General features: G+C 37.4%; 1 protein-coding gene across 26 annotated transcripts in view; it reads right to left on the reverse strand.

Annotated features, from left to right (window-relative positions):
• The window catches only part of FAM13A (family with sequence similarity 13 member A), a 389756-nt gene that overhangs the window by 84408 nt on the left and 279844 nt on the right, over positions 1 to 25504 (reverse strand). For 2 of the 26 annotated variants that reach the window (XM_054485357.2, XM_054485356.2), the window contains exon 1: positions 12485 to 13279. The exons of 20 other annotated variants lie outside the window; for them this stretch is intronic. In XM_054485357.2, the coding sequence (XP_054341332.1) occupies positions 12485 to 12513 (29 nt within the window). In that variant the 5' untranslated portion in view covers positions 12514 to 13279. Of the gene's footprint in view, positions 1 to 12484; positions 13394 to 25504 lie in introns of those variants that run through there. 4 more of the 26 variants (XM_054485360.2, XM_063663901.1, XM_054485358.2 and 1 more) reach the window with 4 other exon arrangements.

A 25504-nucleotide genomic window follows, 5' to 3' on the forward strand; every position in this document is an offset into this window, starting at 1 on the left:
ATTGGAGTTATGCTGCCCCAAGCAATGGAACTACTTGAAGCTAGGGAAGAGGCCTGGAACATATCAAATTCAGATAGAAAAACATGCCTAACAAAGGTGCTTCAATCTTTCTTACACAAAGGTTATGCTCTGAAAGTTCATTTACAGGAATGCTAAGACTATAATCAATTTCCCATACTGACATGGGGATTTGGTTTCCAGGCCTGTATTCAAAAGTCTATCTAACCTCTCATTCAAGTGAACTATCCTCATAAGCAGTTGAGATACAATATTTTTTAAAAGTTTTAATGATGATTCAGTTAGAAACACATTTTATATCACGACAGTATACATACATATAAATCAGATATAAATTTCACAAAAATTATTCTTAGTTTGCTGAGATATTTTCTATTTTGTTATTAATATTGGTCACATCCTGCTAAATTGGCTTTATGACCACTAATAGGTCATGATGCATAGAATTAAAAAATACTGTTCTAGAACACTATGCTAAATACACATCTCCCTTGCTTGCTATATAATGCACACTGAATGAATGCTGATGAATTAAGATCTATGTTCTCACAAGACAAAGGGAAAAAACTCTTTCTTTCTCTGTCCTACTGCCAAAATCAGTTCTGGGCCAAAGAAGTACAGATTTTGCTGAGTGTAGATGGTAAAGAAAAGCAGAGAGAAAATGGGTCTGGATATGCCCAGTAGTGGGCATGATGACATAGCTGTGGAAGGCCAGGAGGAGCTGACAGAATATCTCCAAATCTCTCTTAAATAGTTTTTCCCTAGTTACACCACAGGATGGTGTCAAGAATGAGACTCAGAGAGACAGTGAAAGAGATCATTTTGCACAGGACATGGCCTCCATGGCTCTTCCTTATTTGTACGACTGTGGCATTCTTTATCACCTATTCTGTCTTCTACAATCAAAGAAATATTATACTTACAGAAAACTAAGGATCATCTCATTCCATTTCAATCCTACCCACTCTGCTAGTGCCAGCTCTGAATGCCCTTCTGATTAACAGCTTGCAATGTCTAAGAAATTGCATGGAGGTAGGGGTATGTGCATGCGGGGGGAAAAGGAACAGAGTTCTTAAGTGCGGGGTGGGAAGAGGAGTTGCTTTACCTTCCGTTTGTTTTGCATCTCTTTCTACAGCTAGAAGGTGAAAAGTGAACCATGACTGCCTGCTGATTGACTGACAGTGCACTTCTCAGGGAATCCTGGCTGAGACATGTGTAGAAGTCACAGAATAGAATCTTATTCTTGTTATAGTATTTACAAGCCAACTGTTTTCCTTAAAGACTTTTATCCCTGCTAGAGTTTAAATGTGTCTCCCAAAGTTTATGTGTTAGAAACTTGATTCCCAATGAAACAGTGTTGAGAGGTGGAACCTTTAAGAGGTGATTACGTAATGAGGGCTCTGCCCTCAAGAATGGATTAATGCTGTTATTGTGGGAGTGGGTTGGTTAGTATAGGAGTACGTTCCTGGTAAAAGGATGAGTTTGACACTCTCCCCCCTGCTCACTGAGTTCACTTTCTTGCCCTTCTGCCTTCTGCCACAGGATGACAGAGCTAGAAGGCCCTTGTCAGATGTGAGACCTTTGAGCTTGGACTTCCCAGCCTCCAGAACTGTTTAAGAAACAAGTCTCTGTTCATTATAAATATCCAGCCCGTGGTATTCTGTTATAGTGGCACAAAATGGACTAAGACAATCTTTTACCTGCATATTTGATCAATTACCAAATTGTATGGATTATGTCTCAAAAAAAGGATGTGTCTCTTGAGTCGGATCTCTCCTTTCCATTTCTACTGTATTAGTCTTTCACAGGGGCAATACTATTTCCTTGTTTTTCACACTAGTTCATCCTTAGCCTCTCCTACTTCCCCACTGCATTTGGGATAAAAATCCAAATGCCTAAATCTGGCACATGAAGTCCCTCCCAATTGCAACCCAACATATCTCTACAAACCTCATTGCACTTTTGCAACTCTTTCCATTTGTACATGTTGTTCTTTCTACCTTAAATCCTTTCTCCACCTCTCTCTGCCTGGTAAATACTTCATCTCTCAGTTCAAGTGTCATCTAATCTGGGAAGCCATCTCTAGCACCCTGGAGAGGGAGTTGCTTCTTCCTCCAGGCTTCAAGACACTTTGTTCATAGCTATAACTGAGTGCTTAGCACATAACACTGAAATTCATGAGCTCAGAGGCTTGTCTCATTTCCAGATTTGTCGTTATCTTTGTAACACCAGCACCTAGCTAGGTACCAAGAACACTGCATGTGCTTAGTAAATGGCTGTTGAATAAAATCACTATCATCAAGATTTTGCTGAGTGCTTGCAGTAGTGTTTGATTAAATATTTTGAAAACATACTGTTTATAATTTGTAAAACTAATTTTGCCTAGGAGCATTCTCTGATATCTGTACATTGATTATTTTAAATTTTCTTTTTCTCATCTATTCAAAACTTAATGAATCTGCAGCTGTGCCATGGGTTTTCTCCCATCCTTACTTAAAGAAAATCATTTCTTTTTTCCAACTGCACAATTAGAGGTGGGAGCTTTGCCATTATGCCCATAATTTTAACACTGTACTCTTTGTGGTATACAGAGAACCCAGAAAATGATATGTTCGGGCAAGGTAATGTTTGAGTATGGCCTTGCCACACACTATATCTGTTTGTTCTGGCTTGAGAGTAGGGGAAAAAAAAATTATTTCACTTCACGCCAAACACAAAGATTGTTTGAGGTTTGAAGAAATTTTGGGCAGCTGGAAGCTTTCATTTGTCTTTGAGATCTTGTTCAGAAAAGTGATGTTTATCATTATCATAAACATAAAAACATTGTCTTATGGAGGCAGTAATTTAGAATGTAAAATACAGTAACGTTCTTTGGGGGGATGAAATTAGTTGATGAGAAAATATTTTTATAACATTAGTAAATAAAGTATTTTCAAATCTTTAGTCACTGAAACAAAATCAGAACAATAAGGGGATACCTGTAGAAGGAAAGAAGGAAAAAGAAAATTGTTTTTGCTAACTTCTTTCAATTATTACCTTATTGCAAATTTATTAAGGGTTTGTTAACACAGTTTTAACAGATATATAATTTCCCAAACTGTTAACTCTGAATGTGGAATTCTTGAGACAAAGATGTGCAGAAGGCATGCAAATTATCCTGTCATCCTCTCCCGAACACCCCTCACCTCAGCCGGAGGAGGACTGTGCACAGAAAAATGGGTCAAGGCTTCTTTCTGACATCATCTTGACTTTCCGCTGCTTTTTAGGATGATGAGCAGCAACTGGAAAGTGAATGAAGGTTTGATGTCAACCTACACCTGGGCTTTGGGCGCTTCCACAACCATGGGCAGCTGCTCATACGGGAAACATTTTCTGAGTGTATTAGAATCCATGATCGATACACAGGCTAAGAAAACACAATCCCAACCTTCACGAATTTACAGGCTAGCAGAGAAATGGAAACCTGAAATTTGATTATTATAAAAAAAGGGATACATAACTACCATTGATTGAGAGCTCACCATAAAAAGCCAGGCTTTGTGCTAAGCGTTTACGTGTATTATCTCATTCAATCCTCAAAGACATCATGGAGGAAGGAATTACTAACCAGATTTTTCAGATAAGAAGAACAAGTTTTAGAAAGGTTAATTAACAGGCTGAAGGCCATAGAGGCAGTCAACGGCTGAGGTTCCAATCCAAGTCTGAAGCCAGAGCTCCAGCCCTTCCACTCTGAAGCACTATGCAGTCTGGCAGATTAGCTGAGGCTCAGTTAGATAAGCCACACAGGGAGTGAATTTTGAGGGTCACGTAGGCATTTTTTTGGGAGAAAGATAACGGACAGGAGGAGAACTATGAGAGAGAGAGAGAGAGAGAAGAGAACGTGCTTTGAAAGCATGGGAGAATTAACAACTCGGCAGGTGTGGCAATTGAGGGCGTTCAGCACCAGGGGCGCAGCAGTGACCTACCAGAAAGCTGACACTGGAGAAACAGGCAGGCTCTTGTGTTTCTATCAAGTCAAGGAGTTGAAAAAAAAGGAAAGTCACTTATAAAAATAAAACACAGTGTATCAATGGTCTACTCAGGCCAGCATTTAGTTTCTAATTTTAGTTTCAAGAGTTATTTTAACCTAGACAGCAAAATTAGTTTCTTTTTGTAATCATTTTGCGGACTACAAAATACTGATATCTATTATGTTTTTTTCTAAACGCTTAATTTTTTCTCTAGCCTTTCAGTTCCATTCCTTTAATATGATCTGAGTAAAGCAGTTCAATTCTTTATTTTTATTTCTAGTAAGTTCAAGTTTTCTGAAGTCTTTTTTTTGGGGGGAGCGTGACAGGGTCTTAATCTGTCATCTAGGCTGGAGTACAGTGGCATGATCATACCTCACTGCAGCCTCAAACTCCTGGGCTAGACTGACCCTCCTACCTCAAGTTGTAGGTAGGACTACAGGCATATGCCACCATGCACAGATAATTTTTTAAAAAAATTTTGTAGAGACAGAGTCTCACTATGTTGCCCAGGCTGGTCTCCAACTCCTGGTTTCCAGCGATCCTGCTGCCTCTGCCTACCAAAGCACTGGGATTACAGGTGTGAGCCACCGCACCCAGCTTCCCTGAGTTTTATTCTTAGATTTGATGAGAAGATACCATGTTTTCCTGAGCTTGGTCTTTAAAGGTATTATAAAACATATGTCTTAAACCACCTCCCCCACCTCATTATTTTCACTTTGTTACTTAGGCACCTTAATTTTAAAGAGCAACTTCCGAGGCTTCTGCCTATCTTATTTTTACCACCCCTGGCCCCACTATTTCCCATTAACATGTCTTTTCTCATGCAAAAACTAAAATCAATTTGCATATCTGGCTTTGGGATAATTTGCACAAGGGTTATAATGTACTATACTTTGGTTCTGGAGTCCGGTATTTGTTTAGCAACAATATTTTAAGTCTATACTTGATATCAGAAGTCAAATTTATTTTAGAGCTTATCTTAAAATGATGGTTTAAAATTTGAAAGGGATTTTAAATTTAGAAATATAGACAAATCTCTTTGCAAGAAAAGGACATAGATTGAAAGATTCATTTACAGTTTTTAAAGTGTACTCATGTGTACTTGGTCAAAACAAAGTTCATCTGCCATTTTTATGTGTAAAAACTGACTTGTCATAATTTCCTTCAGTGTACCCCTATCAGCTGAGATACTGTGTGACCTGAAAATGTTTATTATCATCTGAAAACTTTAAAATATTTATTAGAAATTCAATTTTGAACTATGTTTATTTAGAAAAATTAAAGAAGACTGAATGTAACATTGCTCTTAACATTTTCCATTGACAGAAGTATGTTTATCCCCAGTGTATAAACTACTCAGTGTCTATGACAAAACATTCCTCCAAATACAAAATATTAATAGTTGCTATCTGTACTAGGAATAAGAGAATCCAAGTTCTTTTTCTAAAAAAAAAAAAATCAAAGGTAAATTCAACTTTTTTGAATAAATATCTTAAAAAAAAACAAAGTAGAATTAATTCCAGATAATTACAAAATAGTCTTTTATCCTTTCTATCATTATATAAGAAAAAAGAAGCAGAAGAGGAAACCTTCCTATTTCGATGTACATATAAAACAGGAACTTCATTTTCCTTAAACTGCATTAATGAATACAGTAACTCTAGGAAATAAACTAAAAACTATTTCCTCTTTCTCAAGGTAAATATCAAATACTCTGCAATGTAAACAGAAGTAGTGTTCCAAATTATTTTTTCTTTGTACTATAGGAATGCTTATATAATAACTAAGGGTGAGTAAATTACTTGCAATTTTTTAGTATAAGAATATTCCTAGAAATTTATATGGAAAGCTTTAGAAATTATGTGGACAATAGTGTTCTGATATGCTCCCATTAAATTTCTCTGTAGTCTCCAATTCAACAAGTATTTACTGAGTACCTGCTACGTGCCTAACATAAAAACAACTTAAGCTGCCCTGTCCCGAGTCACTTTTAATCTGTAGTGCAGTAAGTGTCTATATAGTAGAGTTCAATGCTAATGGGAGGAAGGTCAGGAGTTCAGTTTCCTCTGCCAGTTAGCTAGTTTTTATCTTTTGAATGACAATAGACTCTTCCCTTTACTAAGCTTCTAATGGGGGAAAACTCCACTATTAATCCCAAATACATGCCATGATCATCAACTTCGTATACAAATGGCTATTCTTTAGACATGTGTGTAGAGTGTTTTCCATTTGTTTCTACATATGTCACTGAGCAAGTCATTTTGTTTCCCTGTGTTTGAGTTCAGTCATCTGGAAAATGGACGCTATGATTTACATTATCTTTAGGGATCCATTTGGCTCTAAAATAGAGTGTATATTTTCATAATTCCCAAAAGTTACTTTTGCATATGTTAATAGCAGCATTATTCATAACAGCCAAAAGGTGGAAATAACCCAAATGTCCATCAACTGATGAATGGGTAAACAAAATTTGCTACATCCATATATCATAATATTATTCAGCCATAAAAAAGAATCAAGTATTGATACATGCCACAACATGGATGAATCTTGAAAACATTATACCAAGGGAAAGAAACTACTCACAAAAGATTACCTATGATATGATTACATGCAAACTGATGATATGATTACATGCAAACTGTACAACTCTGCGAATATACTCAAAACTATTGAATTGTATATTTGTATGATATGTGAATTATATCTCAATAAAGCTGTTAAAAAATTATTTCTGTAGCCAAGCATGGTGGCTCATGCCTGTAATCCCAGCATTTTGGGAGGCTGAGGCGGGTAGATCACTTGAGGTCAGGAGTTTGAGACTAGCCTGGCCAACATGGTAAAACCTTGTCTCACGAAAAATATAAAAATTAGCTGGGCATGGTGGTGCATGCCTGTAGTCCCAGCTACTCAGGAGGGTGAGGCAGGGGAATTGCTTGAACCCAGGAGGCAGAGGTTGCAGTGAGCTAAGATCGTGCCACTGCACTCCAGCCTGGGGGACAGAGCAAGACTCTGTCTCAAAAAAAAAAAAAAGAAAAAAAAGTTATTTCTAGTTCTTCTTATGGTAAGAATAAATAGTGCATTAAAAATGTTTAATACAGAACATACTATTCCATTGGGAATCTTTTCTGCACCACAGACAAATGTAAGTTTCATAGGAAAAAATAGGGTGAAAGCTTTGAGAGTTTCAAGAAATTTGGTTCAATTCTATTTTCAACAGTACTTCCTGCAAACCATTCCAGAGGTCATCTTCCAATATTGATGCGATGAAATGCACTGCAATGATATAGCACTAACTGAACTGCGCTAAGCACTTTTGCATTGATGGAATTGAAAATGTATTGCAAGCATAAGAAGACAAAACTAAAAGAAAAGTAACATACCCTTTACATCTGAGTAGTTTCATCATTTACAAAACAAACAAAACAAAACAAAACAAAACCCACAAAACCAAAACTATCACTTTTTGTTTTTCTTGAGACAGAGTCTTCCACTGTTGCCCAGACTGGAGTGCAGTGGCGTGAACTCAGCTCACTGCAACCTCTAACTCCAGGGTTCAGGTGATTCTTGTGCCTCAGCCTCCCAAGTAGCTGGGATTACAGGAGCATGCCAGCACGCCCAGATAATTTTTTTTTTTGTTTTTCTTTTTGTATTTTTAGTAGAGACAGATTTCACCACGTTGGCCAGGCTGGTCTCAAACTCCTGACCTCCAGTGATCCCCCCCGGACTTGGCCTTCCAGAGTGCTGGGATTACAGACATGAGCCACCGTGCCTGGTCCTATCACATTCTTTAACTCCAAAATTTCCCTCATAAAATAAGTACCTTGGGTGGTATCATCTCTTACAGACAATGAAAATGACCTGCTCAAATTCATATATGGCCAGCTAGCTGTCAGTGTCTGTATATGTTTTCTGATGGCAAGTTTACCACTGGTTTGCACTGAATAGCCAACATCTTTACTTTTTCAGTGGTTTAGACAGGATGATCCTAAAATTTGAAAATATTCTCACCTTAGTTCATGTTATCTTCTTTATTTGGAGTAATTAGCAAATATTTGGGCTCCATGGGTAATTCAACCATCATGTGAGAACACAGCCCACAGAGATCTTATTTGTTCTCAATGACAGTGATGAAGCATAAATTCAGACACACAACCCATAGGCACTGGCCCAGATTTAAAGTGAGGCAGCTTTTAACTCCCTCCTAGACTGTGTTTGTGGAGGGAGGGGGCAGTGCCAGGAGTGCTACCAGAGTGCCAACAAGTTAGGAAAACCAGACTTCTAGATAAATTAACTGAAGGGTGTCATCTCCACAAGCAGTAGAGGGCTCTCTAACACCACACAGAAACTCACAAGCTGGCCCAACATTACCTGGGTTCTTCCCTGGTGAACTCCCATACCAACCCCATGTTATCAACGTTTACGTTGGCAAAAGGATATTCTATTCTAAAGACCAATGCTTGGGAAGAACTGATGAATTCTACTGATAAGAAGCTTCAGTGAAACTTTTAGATATTGGGTCACTAATACATGTTTATTAATCGTCTTCCTTTAAGTCTTTCTCGAAGAAGAGCCACTACAATTTGGAATTATGATGTGCTTCACCATCATAAAACAAATATTCGATAATATACACTGGATATCATTATTTGCTACATGAAAAAAATAATTACATAGACATGATTGATTTCAGCTTCTCACTTTGGTAGACAAACCCAGGAAAGAACAGGATGCCAACACATGAAAGCAGATGTCAATGCACTGAAATCAAAGGAATCCACATCAAACATCAGCACTCACAGGTTCATAACTTCATCTCATCTGCCATCATTATTCCTTGTGGATATAAATTCAGTTAGTTTACCGGAAAGTTAGTCTAGCAAATGAAAATATTGCAATGAAAGTTGAGAGTTTTGTCATAGCTATGACTCAGAGTTAAAATTTTGTATCTTAGCCTGCTTGAGTCTTTCTATACATAAAATAGAGATCCTTACCTACAGACCCACATTATCTAAGGGGAAGAAAACTCAATGAAATACGAATTGTACAAACAGCCTGTGGTACAAACTAAGCCTGAGATCTGACAAAACAGATTATCTCATTAGAGACAGAAGGTAAATTTAGTCACCTGAGAAAACTTATATTTCAATTCTTAGTTTAATATAGTTTCCCTTTATTTCTGATATTATTTTATTTTTCTCAAGGAACTTTTTCCGATGGTAAGAATATCCATATAAGTTGATATACTATGTTGAGTTTCATTATTAGCTATAAGTAGTATGTAAATATTTTAGTATTTTAAAAAATAACTGGGACTGTTTAATTATCTCAATAGAGATAGTTAATAAGATCCTGTCTTTAAGCCATGTAGTGAATCATTAAGAACTGAGGACTTTACAGAAGGTTGTAATTTAAACATTCAGCCTCTGCCATGTTTTTTCTAAAGATCATGAGTTTCTAAACAGCCAACTCCATCCTGGAAACTCTGCCAATAACATTCAGTAATAAACAGATAGCAAGACACATTTTATTTCATTTTTAGTTTTTGACCTTATCTGTTATTCTCATCTTGGCTACAGATTAGCAGTAACAACATATCTTCTATACACTGTCACAATACGCTAAGAAAGGCTAAAGAGGCATTTATGAAAACTGTAAGTTAAGTAGACATTAGGGTACAAACATGCCCCTAATAAAATCACACACTTACACGGGGTTAAATAATACACAGGATAATATTATCCATCTAGGCACATCTCTGTTATTACTATGCTAATCATACTGTGTATTACCGAATTCACCGCATGGTACTGTAATTGTCTGGTAATGTGTCTGCATCGTAACTAGCATGTGACCTCTTTGAAGGAGAGCTGTGTCTTAATTACCTTAGGATCACTGGCAGTACAGAGTAGTGTTCAGTCAAAGAGAAAATATTAAACAACACTCTAAGTATGTTTTGTTTTAATAGGTAAAACTGACAATTTAGGAAATAAAAGCATCAATTATGAAAAAATCCTCACATAAGGTCAGATATTAAATATGCTATTTGGAGATGTTGAGTAGTATAATGCTAGATTCCTATATATGCCAGCTGTCACTAGCTTTATACGTGCTATAATCATTAACTAGAATTTAGATCAGTGTTTCTCTACGGGTGGACCATCTGCATTAGATTTAGGAAGCTTGTTAAAATGCAGATACTCTCTCTGCTACCTCCAGATTTGGATGCAGTGAGTCTAGGGAAGGAGAGCAACAGGAAGGATTTGATTTTAAAAATAAGTTCCTTAGGTAATTCTCATGCACTCGAAGTATGAGAAGCATTGAACTCTCTGCTAAATACAAATAGTGAGCATGAATTTCTTTAGCTGCTATTTAAAGCTATTCTTTTACACATCCAGTTTCAATGTAGTTTTTATCCCTTGGTGCTCTTAAACAGAATGGAACAAAGCACTCCTTCCAAGAATACTGCTAAGGCTCTGGAACCTTCCTGCTTCAGGCCCATAACGGTGGGGAGAGTCTGCAATAGTCATCATTACCATGAGAGTCACAGAAATCAATAGCCAAAGATATCAAACTGGGATTTGAAGAAACAATTACACGTAAGGGCGGGAAAGTTTTCTACATAGATGCTTAAATTCACAAGGCACACTTAAAAAAGACAACCGCACAAACCTGGTCCTTACCTTCAGGAGGTTTATAATCAAAGGTAGGTACAGGCTGGCAGTAAAGATTGCAGGGAAATCAGTCAAATTAAACTCTAAGAGCTGGGTAAACATTGCGGCAGTGAATGCACGTAACAGCGCTCTTCAGAATGGTAATGCAAAGAAACAAAAGTAGCAACTCAACATTCTTGAATGCAAATTCAAATTATTCCTGCATTTATTCCTACTAGGTTCATTAATCATGACTAAAAATACAAAATAATTTCCAGGAAATAATGATGGTTTTATTTTAGCTTTAATCGTTTTGATTGCCTAAACAATGTTTTAACAGTATAAAGATCTATTTTCTTCTTAACAGTTATTAGAGCATCAAGTGGCTGGCTATTACAGAGTTCAGTAGTAGCCAATATTCTTATCTAGAATACAATTCGCTTTTTAAAACCCTTAAGAACTGATGTCATTATAAGGGGAAAAATGTCTCCAACTTTAAAGTTGGAAACCAAATCAAGACTCCACAAAGTGTTTTAGTCTCTCACAAGCTTTAAGCATGTGGACATTTTCACTGAGTTCACGTAGAAAAATTTTAGATATATTTGTAAACCACTTTCTGCTCCCTTGGATTCTTAATTTTTACAAAACGAACTCTTTGGACACCCCCATCAGGTTCCCATGACAGTGTCCTTGTTAGTACAGTGAAGGAAAAATGACTATACTGTTTTATCTCACTGTAAGTATCTGTAGAAACCATTTTGCAAATAAGCAATGTTTTAAACCTTATTTTTCATTGCTAAAACAAAAACATTCACTGAAATATTTGTGGCATGGTTTTTAAAAATGAAATTAGTTTTTGTCTAGTTTTTTTATCCTTAAATAAACCGCATTTACTATTTGATTTAGAAATTTTTTTTACTAATAAAACCTTCTATAGTTTTCCTAAATGAAATTTCTATGGAATGAAATGCCACTGCATGTAAAGCAGTTGAAGTTGAAATAGGATAATATGATTAGCAAAAGTAATGTTTAAAATCCTAAAATGTGACCTTGGGCAGCCCTGAGGCCCTCTCCATGCCTACATTCTTCACTTCTTAGTTCACCAACAGTGTTCTTTTTCATAAGCCCCTTTGTTTAAATTTACCTTTCTCTGCTTTGGTATAACTCCTTCGCTCCCCCCAGGCCCACAATCTATATTATAATCATGAAGGAACAAAAACAGTCTTGCGCTCAATCATTCTTACTAAGCAGTTTTAAAAAATGCTATTTGTGTAATAAATCTGTCTGGAATTATTGAAGGGGAAATGTTATCCTTAACATTTATTCTCACATATTATGATGTACTTATTCATGGAAAATCGTTGCCTAGATCTAAACTCCAGAAGAGAAGAATCTTGTGATACATTTTAAAAAAGTCTTCAGCCTATCAACATCCTTTAAAATAGCCTTAGCAGAAACACTGCTAAGAAGCTGATTCAGTTTTTATTATAAACTCGCTCATTATACTTCTCAGTCTATGTTTTTCTTCAGATTTCAAAGGTATTTTCTTATATTCATTTCCATTCAGAGAAGGAGATAACTAAATACAATAATCAAGTGAAAAAGATAAGTTGGGCAAAATGTCAGTAAAAGAGCAGTATAATATTTAAATTTTTCTGTTCTTAGGGAGGAACCATATGTACAATGGACTCTATACACTTTGCAGCATGTTACTAAAAGATGCCAAGTACTGGCAAAGTTATATGGCTTGACACCACTCAAAAAATACAGAGCAGAATAAAATAAAATAGGAGTGAATACTACCTTTGCAGAGGCATGATTTCACAAGCCATTCTCGTATGTAAATTTGCAAGGGAATCTCACAACTGTCTCTTCCACGGCAAGTTTGGTCGTCTGTACAGTGAACGTCTTCTTACAGTGGCTAAGCTGGGTTGGGGGCATGAGGCTGCACCGCACGGCTGGAGAAACAACTTGCTCTGCAGTTGGCCAGTCTACTGCTGCTCTCAGCCTCCAAACTTCTTCAGGCAATGCTATTTTATCGGCTGCTTCTCTACATTTACACTGCAGTCCACTTTGACCTTTTGTTCCAGGGAAGCAGCTGAACCACCGGGCCAATCAGAGCAGCAGCTGCTGCAGCACTAAAGGCGCTCCTCCTCCTCCCCCGCACCCTACTCCTTCTGCTCCTCAATGGTCCCTCCTCCTCCTCTTCCTCCTCCTCCTTCTTTCCTCCTGCTCCTGCTCCTCAGTGGGCTTGCCTAGTTCTGGTAACTTGAAACTTTCCTCTGAGCAGTTCCACAGACAAGATTTTCAGTCTGGGGCAAGCAACCAATAACTGCAGCAAGAGCCAAGAGCCCTGTACTTCTCAACATTACAGAGACTGCCAGCAAGGATTCCATTTGTCAAGGAAAGACACTGCCCACGAAACTAAAGGTTTCTGTAGCAGAAGGCAAGAGTTATGTTGCGTCCCCTTTCTTCCTTAAAACAAAACAAAACAAAACAAAAACACTAGCCTTGAAAGGCGTGAGACTTTTCTAGAAGGAAAGCATGCCTCTAGACCCTTGCCCTACCCACATGTATTTCCTGCTGATGTTTGTTTACACTGCGGTGGTTACTAGTCACTGGTGACATCACCCAGCGCACGTAGCTCCACTTCTGGGGAGGATACGTGCCCTAAGTCTCTGCCCAAGTTCTTAAGGGATCAGAATCCACTCTCATGAAAATTGTTTCAACTTACTATTTCTGCATTTTATTCTTATAAAACTGAATGTGTTTACACAGTTATTTTTCTCCGTGAACATCAACAGCATTTTGGAGGGGTTGCTTTTTATTTTTCTTTTTTTTAATAGGTAACACAAAATCAGTTTTTCCATGAAGTCTTCTAAATATTTGTTAATTATCACCTTCCCCTTATAATTTCTTCTTTGGTGTGGAATACCAGGGTGTTATTTTTAGGAACATAATTCCTAATCCATAGATTTTATACATTTTAAGAAAAATAGCAGAAATATATTTACATGATATTTTTTTCACATCATGAGTTGTAAAAAATTACAACATCGTCCAGACCATCGCTTCTAGTAGTAGAAGGAACATGACATTCAGAAACAGTGAGGGCTTGTAGGCATGAGGTATCCCCTTCCCCTGTAATTTTTCCCCAATTTTATATAGATCACTCATAATTCTGAATTTAGAACACAAGTTCCTATTTATTATAAGGCATCTGCTTTTCTTTGCTATACCTGCTAATAAAAACATTTTCATTGTCTGACTAAATAATCTGTGTTTATGAAAATAGATGTGCCATCCTAAAACTATCATCATACATGATTATCAGTAACTGAAATCAGCCTTTTAAAACAAAAGGAGTTGATTTAACCCCAAACTTATTTCAACTGAAATTGTCTATACTTTTTTGATTCTAGATTTATGAATTCTAATTTGATTTTCTAGTAACATAACTTAGTTCCGTATATTTGCATACCATTTTTATTTTAAAAAATGACTTTAACTCTTGCTTAACACTTTATTATTTATTTATTTATTTATTTTTGAGATGGAGTCTTGCTCTGTCACCCAGGCTGGAGTGCTGTGGCACAATCTTGGCTCACTGCAACCTCCACCTCCTGGGTTCAAGCGATTCTCCTTTCTCAGCCTCCCAAGTAGCTGGAATTACAGGCGCCCGCCACCATGCCTGGCTAATTTTTGTGGTTTTAGTAGAGATGGGGTTTCACCATATTGGCCAGGCTGGTCTCGAACTCCTGACCTCAGGTGATCCACCCACCTCGGCCTCCCAAAATGCTGGGATTACAGGCGTATGCTTAACACTTTAAATAGCTGCTCGAGGTAGAAAATCACAATTATACATCATAATATCTACTTTATTGATGAGTAAACTTGGTACTAGAAAATAACCTGTTCAAATTTACATGGAAAGGTAGTGGCAGAACAGAACTGGAATTGGGATTTCTCCTGTCTACTCTGGAACTTGCTGCTATATAGAGGAACTGTGGAACCACAGTGCTGACTCTATTCTGTGTGAAATTTTTTTTTTTTTGGGATGGAATCTTGCTCTGTCACCCAGGCTGGAGTGCAGTGGCGTGATCTCAGCTCACTGCAATCTCCGCCTCCCAGGTTCGAGTGATTTTCCTGTCTTAGCCTCCTGAGTAGCTGGGATTACAGGTGCTCGCCACCACGCCCCACTAATTTTTGTATTTTTAGTAGAGATGGGGTTTCACCATGTTGGTCAGGCTGGTCTCAAACTCCTGACCTCAAATGATCCACCTGCCTCAGCCTCCCAAAGTACTGAGATTACAGGCGTGAGCCACCACGCCTGGCATGAATGTTTTAAATATCTTATACAAATATTTTCAGAAATAGTTGACATTCAAGTGACAGAAATATTATTTTGTCGTTTTTGAATTTTATGAACACATTAATACTACCTGGCTAAAATACACATAAAAGCTCAATAATAAAGGACCCAGCATTAAAAAAAATGTTAAGTTGAACTACAACACTCAATACATTCAAAATATGTTAAACTGAATTGCAATTTACATTTAATATTAGATTTCACATATATTTCCTAATAAATTAAGTTGCCCTATCAACATTCCTCTAACATGCCACATTACATAAAATGTCAATGTTTTTTAAAAAAATTAATTAATGCTATAACTCAATAGCTACATGCTTTTTCCAGTCTCCATCATTTATAACAATTCCTCCTTTTTATGGTTTTTGATCTATTTTGGGGGCATTATTTGATAATCGTTTCTGAATTTGTACCTGATTGCAGCCCCGTCTCTCTACCCCAGCCACTGCCAGAGTTCTTGATCACTTAAATACCTTTCTTATTTCTATTTCTAACATCCTCTTGTCAGCGCATACTCAGGAGTGGGAATGCCATTCATGACCTCTGTCACTTCTAATTTTTCAAACACAGTATTTCAACTGCATTTCCCTGGCTACATTTCCCTTTCACTGAGCCCCTTAATGTGCATCTCTCTTAACCCCCACTACTTCTCCCTCTCCCATTCCTCTGCCTTTTCACTTAGCTCTCTGTTCAGCTCCAACTGTTTTGTGATGTCCACAGAGGATAGCCTGCAATCAAACCAACTGGCACGTAGGGTAAAAAACAAAAACAAAAACATAAACAAAACAAAACAAAAAAAACCAAAACCCATTCCTGACCCTCCTAAGCATTTAGTTATTTCTAAAATGGGTTCCCTAGCATCTTCCACTTCTTCCCCCTTTATAAGTCCTGCCATCTGGGCTGTTTATTGCCAGAGTGCTAACGATTACAAAAGAAAATCTCATAACTTGGTAACTAGTTATACTAAAAATTCATAATACTTAAACTTAGTTTGAACCACAATACTGTGTTACAACCTTTTTTATTATCTTTGACTGTTCACTGCATTCCTGCTTCAAATCTTCTCCAGTGCCACAAAACAGAACCTCTCTCACTCACTAATTATTTCACCTGCCAATTGGCTGAGAAAATCAAGATCATCAAATACAAGCGAGTGCCTTTGGTCTTCTCTGCTCCACCTACCACCCCTGTTCCCACTCCAACACACATCTTGCCTCACTCTTTTTGACTTCCTCTTGGTTTAGGAGAAAGGGTCCTCACATATAGGTCTCAAGCCTCTTATCTGTGTATTGGATCTCATCATTTTCTCCTTCCTCTGGAAGAAACCTGGTCTCTCCTACATCTTAAATCTGCCCCTCGCTATTCGCTTCTCCTCCCTTCTGACAGGCAACCAAGTGAGTGTCCCTCAGTATTAGAAAGTGCTTCTCAGCAGTCCTACCCTCTGGTGCTGCAGAGCTATTTCCCTCTTCCTTCCCACTTACAGACTTCCCCCAAATCTATCTCTGCTGCCTCCACTTCCTCATAACTTACTTATTCCTCCATCCCATGCCAATGGACTTCGACCTTTACCACTTTTCCAAAACTGCTTTTAAGGCCATGAAGGGTCTTTTGATCATTAAATCCAAATGCCTTTTCTTAGATCCTCTCCTACTCTTGACTTTTCTGAAACACTCACCTTCAGTTTTCTGAAAGTCTTTGGTTCTCTGTGATCTTTCTTGGGAATTCACCAAACCTTCCTGATTAACATTCGCCTTTTATTTCATCTGTCTTTCCTCCTCATTTAGCCCTGCCTCCAAGCCTAACACCATTCAATACATGCATTCAATAAATTGGGCGCTGGAATTACACCTCTGGGGCCTGGATCCTGACTTCACCCCTGACAGGCAGTGCAAACTTGGGCAGGTTGTTTAAAAGCTCTGAGGCTGCTCTGAGGAATAAATGAGGCCATGCATGTAAAATACATAGAATAGTGCCTTCAAATAGTTAAGTGCTCAATAATTATTAGTATTATCAACCCAATCAAACATTCAAGACTTCATATTATCTGATCTCCAAATTTCTCTTCCTCCTGGCCCTTCTTGATAATGATGTAATTATTCCCTTTGTGAATCAGATTCAAACCATGAGTCATCTTTACTCCTCTCTCTCCTCTCCTACCCTCAACCAAATCTATTGATTGACCTGTCATGTTTCTTCAATCAATCTGCCTAGGTTATCTGTACTCTTAGGATAACGTTCAAAATATTCTTTCTGCCACCATAGCACACATTTCACTATTAGTCAACTTCCTACCATGCTTGTGATTTGGTAACTCATTTTTGTACTCAAAAACTTCAATAGCTCCCAACTACCTCTTACATGAACCCCAATCGTTTTAATGTGATGATTACAACATTCCACCTATTAACCCCAATTTGCCTCTCCAGTTCAGCTGCTTAAACCTCCCCTGAGGAAACAACTCCAGACATGCCTGGGTCACTATTTTCAAATCTGCCCTGAACTTTTCTATCCTAAATATTTGCTCATGCTGTTCCCTCTGTCTGGAATATTTTCCCATTTCATTCCCTTCAGGAAAAATCCTACCTATACTTTAGGTCTAGGCTAACTGAAAGAAATCTTTTTTTGTTTGTTTTTGAGACAGGGTCTCTCTCTGTTGTCCAGGCTGGAGTGTAATGGCAGGCACCATCACAGCTCACTGCAGCCTTTACCTCCTGGGCTCAAGTGTGCTTCCCACCTCAGCCTCCTGAGTAGCTGAGACCACAGGTGCATGCTAAAATGCCTGGATAATTTATTTTTTGTAGAGATGAGGTTCTTACTATGTTGCCCAGGCTGGTCTTGAACTCCTGGGCTCAAGCAGTCCTCTCACCTTGGCCTCTCAAAGTGTTGGGATTACAGGTGTGAGCCACTATGTTTGGCCAAAGAAATCTCTTGACCTTTTAAAGTCATACAGCCCTTTGTATTGATGATGATATTTATCTTTTTTTCCTGTACAGTTTTATTATTATTTGAATCTACTGTATATATTATCTTCCTTTTGGAATGCAAGTTTTCCACAACAGGAACTGTATCTTTCCTGCAGCCCTGACACAGAACACTCAATAAGTGCAGAATGAATTAATGGATACATCAATTACTCTTCTATAGATTCTGAAGTATAGCTCCTTTTATTAGATTTAAACTTATCAAGCAATATTCTACCCACTTTTTAACACTTTCTACTGTAGGGCTACACATAAGATAAACTGGATGCCACATGTAGGTTCAAATGAAAAATAATACTAACAAATAACTGGCTTAAGGAATAAACTACCTGGGTTATACATTGATGTGCAATCACAGATGTGCTAAAAGTAAGATTCTATCCAAAACTTCTGAAATCTTTTAAGCATTCTACATTATCCAGTTTCTCCTAGGTTGTCAATTTCCTTTTCCACGTTTTAGCTGGCTTGCAGATTTCTAATTTTCTTACATAACTTCTTCAGCAGATTCCAAGTGTTTGGCAATATCTGCATTTGCTCTTGTCCTATCAAGAGCAACAAAAACCATGTGGCTGTGTTTCTTTTAATTTCAACATCAAGTGAAAACAACCAAAGAACCAAGAACATTTCTTGGCCACAGTGATGTATTTTCAGATATTGTTTTAAAATCAGATAGGTTTATTTCCTAAGATATAATGATATATTAAAATAATTTATTTCTTACAAGTTTGATAAGAAGGTCCTTCTAGCCTAAGCAACATAGTGAGATCTCATCCCTACAAAAAAGAAAATTAGCAAGGTATGGTGGTATGTGCCTGTGGTCTCAGCTGCTTGGGAGGCTGAGGTGGGAGGATCGCTTCAGCCCAGGAAGCTGAAGCTGCAGTGAGCCATGATTGTGCCACTGCACTCCAGCCTAGGTGACAGAGTGAGTCTCAGGCAGGAGTTCTTCCTCATATTCTTGTCAATCTTTGTAAAACACACTAAGGAGCAATGCCCTCCAAAAGATACATGGTATTTATAAATGGTAAGGACTAAATCTAACATGAGTTATTTAGAATCATGAAGCCAAGATTTTTAGTGCATATATAATTTAGATATTCTGGTGTTGTTATACAAGATCCTGAGTAAACTAGTTTTCCAGCAAACTGTGTTAAAACACTAGTGGATTTCTGGGCTTATAGGACAATATTGTCATCATTACCAACAACAACAAAACATCAATAAAAAAGGGAGAAGAAACCAGAGGAGTGCGTGTAGGTAAAGCAGCAAGTATTTATTGTGAATTTATGCTGTGCTCATTTTAACAGATGTGGAAATGAAGAAGTCAATTAATGTGAATGCTCAGCTAGTAAGTGGCTGACATGGAGCCAGTATCTAAATGCTAGTGTCCATACCTTTTCCACCATTCGATAGCCCCTCAAGATAATAAAGTATTATCCTTACTGATATATGTATTATTAGTTGGATATGGGAAATAAAGAATCCTTTCTTCTCACCTGAGGTTTATATTGATATGTGTGTGTGTGCATATATATATTCAATAATGGCTACACAGTCTTACATAATGGCTTTCTGAACACTGAGGCATACACTGGACCATAACAAACTTCTTCTGCTACTGAGTGGCAGAAGCCAGTTGAAGTGGAGGAAGGATGTGGTGCAGGTGGGGTGTTAGAGGAAAGAGGAAGGTGCAAAGAAAAAACAGATGGAAAATCAAGTTTTAAATCGTATTCTTAATTGTATTCCTCTTTAAAAAACTAATATATGGAAATAACAGGTGGTATGTGAGTTGTTTTATGTAAGGAAGCTCAAGTATTTCTTAAGGAATAATTACAAAACCATATAAAAAGCTTGGTTTAGAAAGCAAACAGTGATACTCAAGCTGAGGCTAACAGGAATAATGGATTTCTAGTTAGGTACTACTATTTTCTTGAGTAACAGTGAAATAAATGTGCTCGCATTACTGAAGGCCAAAATAAAAACAATAAAATCATCATAATTTAATGTGTTTCCTCATTTATTTATCAGATTTACCCAGTCTATATAAGATTGCAGAAGAAAAATATCCCATAGAGATAGAAATTATATCATTGTTTTTTCAAAGACACTCCTCTTTAATTCTGATGATGTATCTTGCTTTTAAAACTGATACGGGCTTACTTCATTAAAATCTATCTGAGTAGGCTTGCTGGACTCCCAAATGGCTCACAGTGTTCATTCATTTGGATTCTAAAATCTCGTCAAGCTGTCAGTGAAGAGGGGAGGGAAGAGCTGCTAAGAGAGATGGGGTTTAAAGGCCTCCACAGCTGGAAGTGCATGATTCAGGGTTCCCTTCTTCACCAACTAACTGGCTCCAATATTTCAAACACAGAAAATAAGATTCAAAACATTCCCCAAAAAGATTAAGTACTGATTTCAAATCAAAAGACAAGCATTTATTCATGGTACATGAAGTAGCAAAGTTGTACAGAAATTCATGTGGATGCTTTTTTTTTTTAAGTGAATTTCTTGTAAGAACTGAGGGACTATAAAATTCTCCATAAAAAGTGGTTAAAAATAAAATTTTCGAGACAACTTATGTAATTGTTCCTCAACTTTCTGGGACAGGGAAAAATCCACAGTTTTGCCAGATGGACTTCCAGTTAGTGATTATTGCCAATAAATAAGTGCTTCAAGCACATTTTCCTGGAATGGGACTCTCTGGGCATGACTTTCTCCAAATCTCCCGTGGGAGTCAGGATAATAGTGTTTCTGTTCTCATAAAATAAGTCATGTCCCACACAACAGCTGCTACCACACCTGAGATCAGCTGCCTTAAATTGTCCCCTTGAACTTTCACCTTGTTAAATGATATTTCCTGACAGCGGAGAAGCAGGCTTTAGCAGGGCTTCCTTAGAGACATGTCAAAATTATTTAGTGTGATATGGTAACTGACTGGCTGATTCTATGTCTATAAAACATAAAATAAACTCTTCATATTTCTGAGACATGAAATACCAAGCACAAGCATAAAAATCTCTTAATGTCAATATACTGGCTGGTAAATAATTTGCTTTAACACCAAGTGAAGTGTTTTTATTTGAATTGACCCTGTAAATAAATAAGTGAAAATATATTTAAAATAAAAATAAGGGGAAGTAATAATTATTTGGGTTATCAAGAATAAGTCCAGGAATATAGCTAACAAGGGAAATGAAGGACCTCTTTAAGGAGAAGTACAAACCACTGCTCAAAGAAATCAGAGAGGACACAAACAAATGGAAAAACATCTCATGTTCATGGATAGGAAGAATCAGTATCGTGAAAATGGCCACACTGCCCAAAGTACTTTATAGATTCAATACTATTCTCATTAAACTAACACTGACATTCTTCACAGAATTAGAATTTTTTTTTTTTAATTCATATGGAACCAAAAAAGAGCCCAAATAGCCAAGACGATTTCAAGCAAAAAGAACAAAGCTGGAAGTATCACGCTACCTGACTTTATACTGCAAGGCTACAGTGACCAAAACAGCATGGTACTGGTACAAAAACAGACACATAGACCAATGGAACAGAACAGAGAACTCAGAAATAACACTGCACACCTAAAACCGTCTGATCTTCAATAAACCTGACAAAAGCAAGCAATGGGGAAAGGACTCCCTATTTAATAAATGGTGCTGGGAGAACTGGCTAGCCATATGCAGAAAACTGAAACTGGACCCCTTCCTTACACCTTATACAAAAATTAACTCAAAATGGATTAAATATTTAAATGTAAAACCCAAAACTATAAAATCCCTAGAAGAAAATCTTGGCAATACCATTCAGGACATAGGCATGGGCGAATATTTCATGATGAAAACACCAAAAGCAATTGCAACAAAAGCAAAAATTGACAAATGGGATCTAATTAAACTAAAGAGCTTCTGCACAGCAAAAGAAACTATCATCAGAGTGAACAGACAACCTACAGAATAGGAGAATATTTTTGCAATCTATCCAATTGACAAAGGTCTAATATCAAGTCTACGAGGAACTTAAACAAATTTACAAGAAAAAAACCAACCCCATTAAAAAGTGGGCAAAAGACATGAACAGACACTACTCAAAAGAAGAGGTTTATGTGGCCAACAAACAAACATGAAAAAAAGCTCAACATCACTCATCATTAGAGAAATGCAAATCAAAACCACAATGAGATACCATCTCATGACAGTCAGAATAGTGATTATTAAAAAGTCAAGAAACAAGAGAGGCTGGCAAGGTTAAGGAGAAAAAGGAACACGTTTACACTGTTGGTGGAAATGCAAACTAGTTCAACCATTGTGGAAGACAGTGTGGTGATTCCTCAAAGATCTAGAACAGAAATACCATTTGACTCAGCAATCCCATTAGTGGGTATATACACCCCAAAATATAAATCATTTTATTATAAAGATACATGCATATGTATGTTCACCACAGCACTATTCACAATAGCAAAGACATGGAATGAACCCAAATGCCCATCAATGATAGACTGGATAAAGAAAATGTGGTTTACATACTCCATGGAATGCTATGCAGTCGTAAAAAGGAACAAGATAGTGTCCTTTTTAGGGACATGGATGGAGCCAGAAGCCATTATCCATAGAAAACTAACGCAGAAACAGAAAATCAAATACCAAATGTTCTCACGTATAAGTGGGAGCTGAACGAAGAGAACACATGGACACTGGGAGCAGAACAACATACATTGGGGCCTGTTGGAGGGAGGGAGTGCATCAGGAAAAACAGCTAATGCACGCGGGGCTTAATACGTAGGTGATGGGTTGACAGGTGCAGCAAACCACCATGGCATACGTTTACCTACATAAACCTGCACACCCTGCACATGTACCCGGAACTTAAAAAACAAATAAGCAATGAATAGCACCTCAGTGAGTTAAAGCCTTCTGCCTTATTTTGTTCATTAAACATTTTCTTTTGAAAAATCGAAGTATTAAAAAAAGAATAGGTCCTATTTTAAAAATTACAGTATTAGTCCTTAAAGTGTCAAACTCCGACTGCATTTTAGATGATCTGATTTAAAAACAAAAACAAAAACAAAACAAAATATTTTAAAAATCCACATAAAAATCCAAGACTGAACATGGTGGCTCATGCCTGTAATCCCAGCACTTTAGGAGGCCAAGGCAGGTGGATCACTTGAGGTCAGGAGTTCGAGACCAGCCTGGTTAACATGGTGAAACCCCATCTCTACTAAAAATACAAAAACTAGCCAGATGTGATGGTGCGTGCCTATAATCCCAGCTACTCGGAAGGCTGAGGGAGGAGAATCGCTTGAACCTGGGAAGCGGAGTTTGCAGTGAGCTGAGATCATGCCACTGCACTCCAGCCTGGGTGATAGAGTGAGACTCCGTCTTAAAAAAAAAATCCAATTTATTTAATTTATTAATTTAATTTAATTTTACGAGACAGAGTCTCACTGTGTCACCCAGGGCTCACTGAGACCTCTGTCTCCCAGACTCAAGCAATTTTCCCACCTCAGGCTCCCAAGTAGCTGGCTCTACAGGTGCACACCACCAGGCTTGGCTTTTTTTTTTTTTTTTTTACTTTTTTTTGTAGAGATAAGGTCTCACTATGTTGCCTAAGTTGGTCTCAAACTCCTTCACTCAAGTGGTCCTCCTGCCTCAGCCTCCCAAAGGGCTGGGATTATAGGCGTGAGCCACCATGCCTGGCAAAAAAAAAAAAAAAAAAAAAGAAAAAAAATCCATTTCAGAAAATTAGACTCAGTGCATCAAATAATTGTTTATATGTTTATATTATCTTTTCTTAGTGTCATTCATGTATAGAGCATTATTAGAATTTGAAACCAAAAATCTTTTTTTCCTCATTGAATTTTGGTGAGGAAATATATAAGTGGAAAAAAGAAAATTTCAAATAAATTAGGAAATAAGCTAGACATAAATTAATGAAGCAAGCCAATAAAACTAGTGAATCCCCAAAGAAGCACTGAAATTAACTCACTATGTAAATAAAGAAAATGCATTGTACTAAGCATTTCATTATGCATATCAAAACATCATGTTTTACACTCTAAATATATACAATAAAAATACTAAGTAGAAAAAAATGCATTAAAACAAATGATAATTCCACAATAATTCTCCAAAATACTACTTTAAGAAGACAACTTTAAAACAAATCAATCCAATTTTAAAACTTTAAAAAGTCTAGTGAAATAATTTTAACAACTGTAAATACCTCTGGAAATAATATCATCCTAGACTTCAAATCACTGTCTACAAAACAAATAGTACAGAATTTGGCCAAACCAAGTGATACCTGAATGAATACTTTGTTAATAAAAGTTTAAATGAAATACTATTATCTCTCTCTTCCTTCCCTGTCCATTAGTCTATTACCACTACTCTTCTCTTCCATTCCCCTTCACCCTCCCTTTCCCGCATTTAAATTTGTATTAACCTCTGTATTACAGCTTTTTTTTTTCCTAATGAATTTTACTCATTTTGGTCTTGTTCACCTTAAATTCAGATTGTACAGAATTGATCTCCCCAAATACTGCTTTAATCATGTCACAAAGCTTTGATTGCTTTCCATAGCCTACAATGTAAAATCTAAATTCCACACATGCTCAGCAGACCTGGTATTCTCCTCCTCTACAGACACATACAGGGACTGGGGGCCCAGCTGAATGAACCACTTTGCCCCCTATCGTGCCCTGGTTTCCCATCACTAGTTTTTGTTTAGGTCTTTCTCCTAGCCTGGAATATCCTCCCTAGCTCATACCCATCCATCAAAACAAAATTCATCCTCTCTCAGCTTCTCACGCCTATTCTGATTTGTCCATTCAGAGGATTTTACCCTCCTGAATGACTGAAGTCACAATTGCAAGTCACAAAGCAGCTCAGTTATCACTCTACATCAGTGGTCCCCAACCTTTTTGCCACCAGGGACTGGTTTAATGGAGGACAACTTTTCCACAGACTAGAGGGTGGGTAGTTTCAGGATGATTCAAGTGATTACATTTATTGTGCAGTTTATTTCTATTATTATTATTGCATTGTAATATATAGTGAAATAATTATACAATTAATCATAATGTAAAATCAGTGGGAGCCCTGAGTTTGTTTTCCTGCAACTAGATTGTCCCATCTGGGGAAGATGGGCGACAGTGACAGATCATCAGGCATTAGATTCACATAAGGAATGTGCAACCTAGATCCCTTGCATGTGTAGTTCACAATAGGATTTGCATTCCTATGAGAATTTAATGCAGCTGTTGGTCTGACAGGAGGCGGAGCTCAAGCAGTAGTGCTAGTGATGGGGAGAGGCTGTAAATAAAGATGAGGCTTCACTCACTCACCTGCTGCTCACCTCCTAGTGTGGCCTGGTTCTTAATAGAGCCTGTGGGTTGGGAACCCCTGCTCTACATAAGTTCTCTAAAACATGACAATTAACACTTCCTCCTTGAAGCAT

Source organism: Pongo pygmaeus, chromosome 3 (genome assembly GCF_028885625.2).
Source record: "Pongo pygmaeus isolate AG05252 chromosome 3, NHGRI_mPonPyg2-v2.0_pri, whole genome shotgun sequence".
Classification (NCBI taxonomy): domain Eukaryota; kingdom Metazoa; phylum Chordata; class Mammalia; order Primates; family Hominidae; genus Pongo; species Pongo pygmaeus.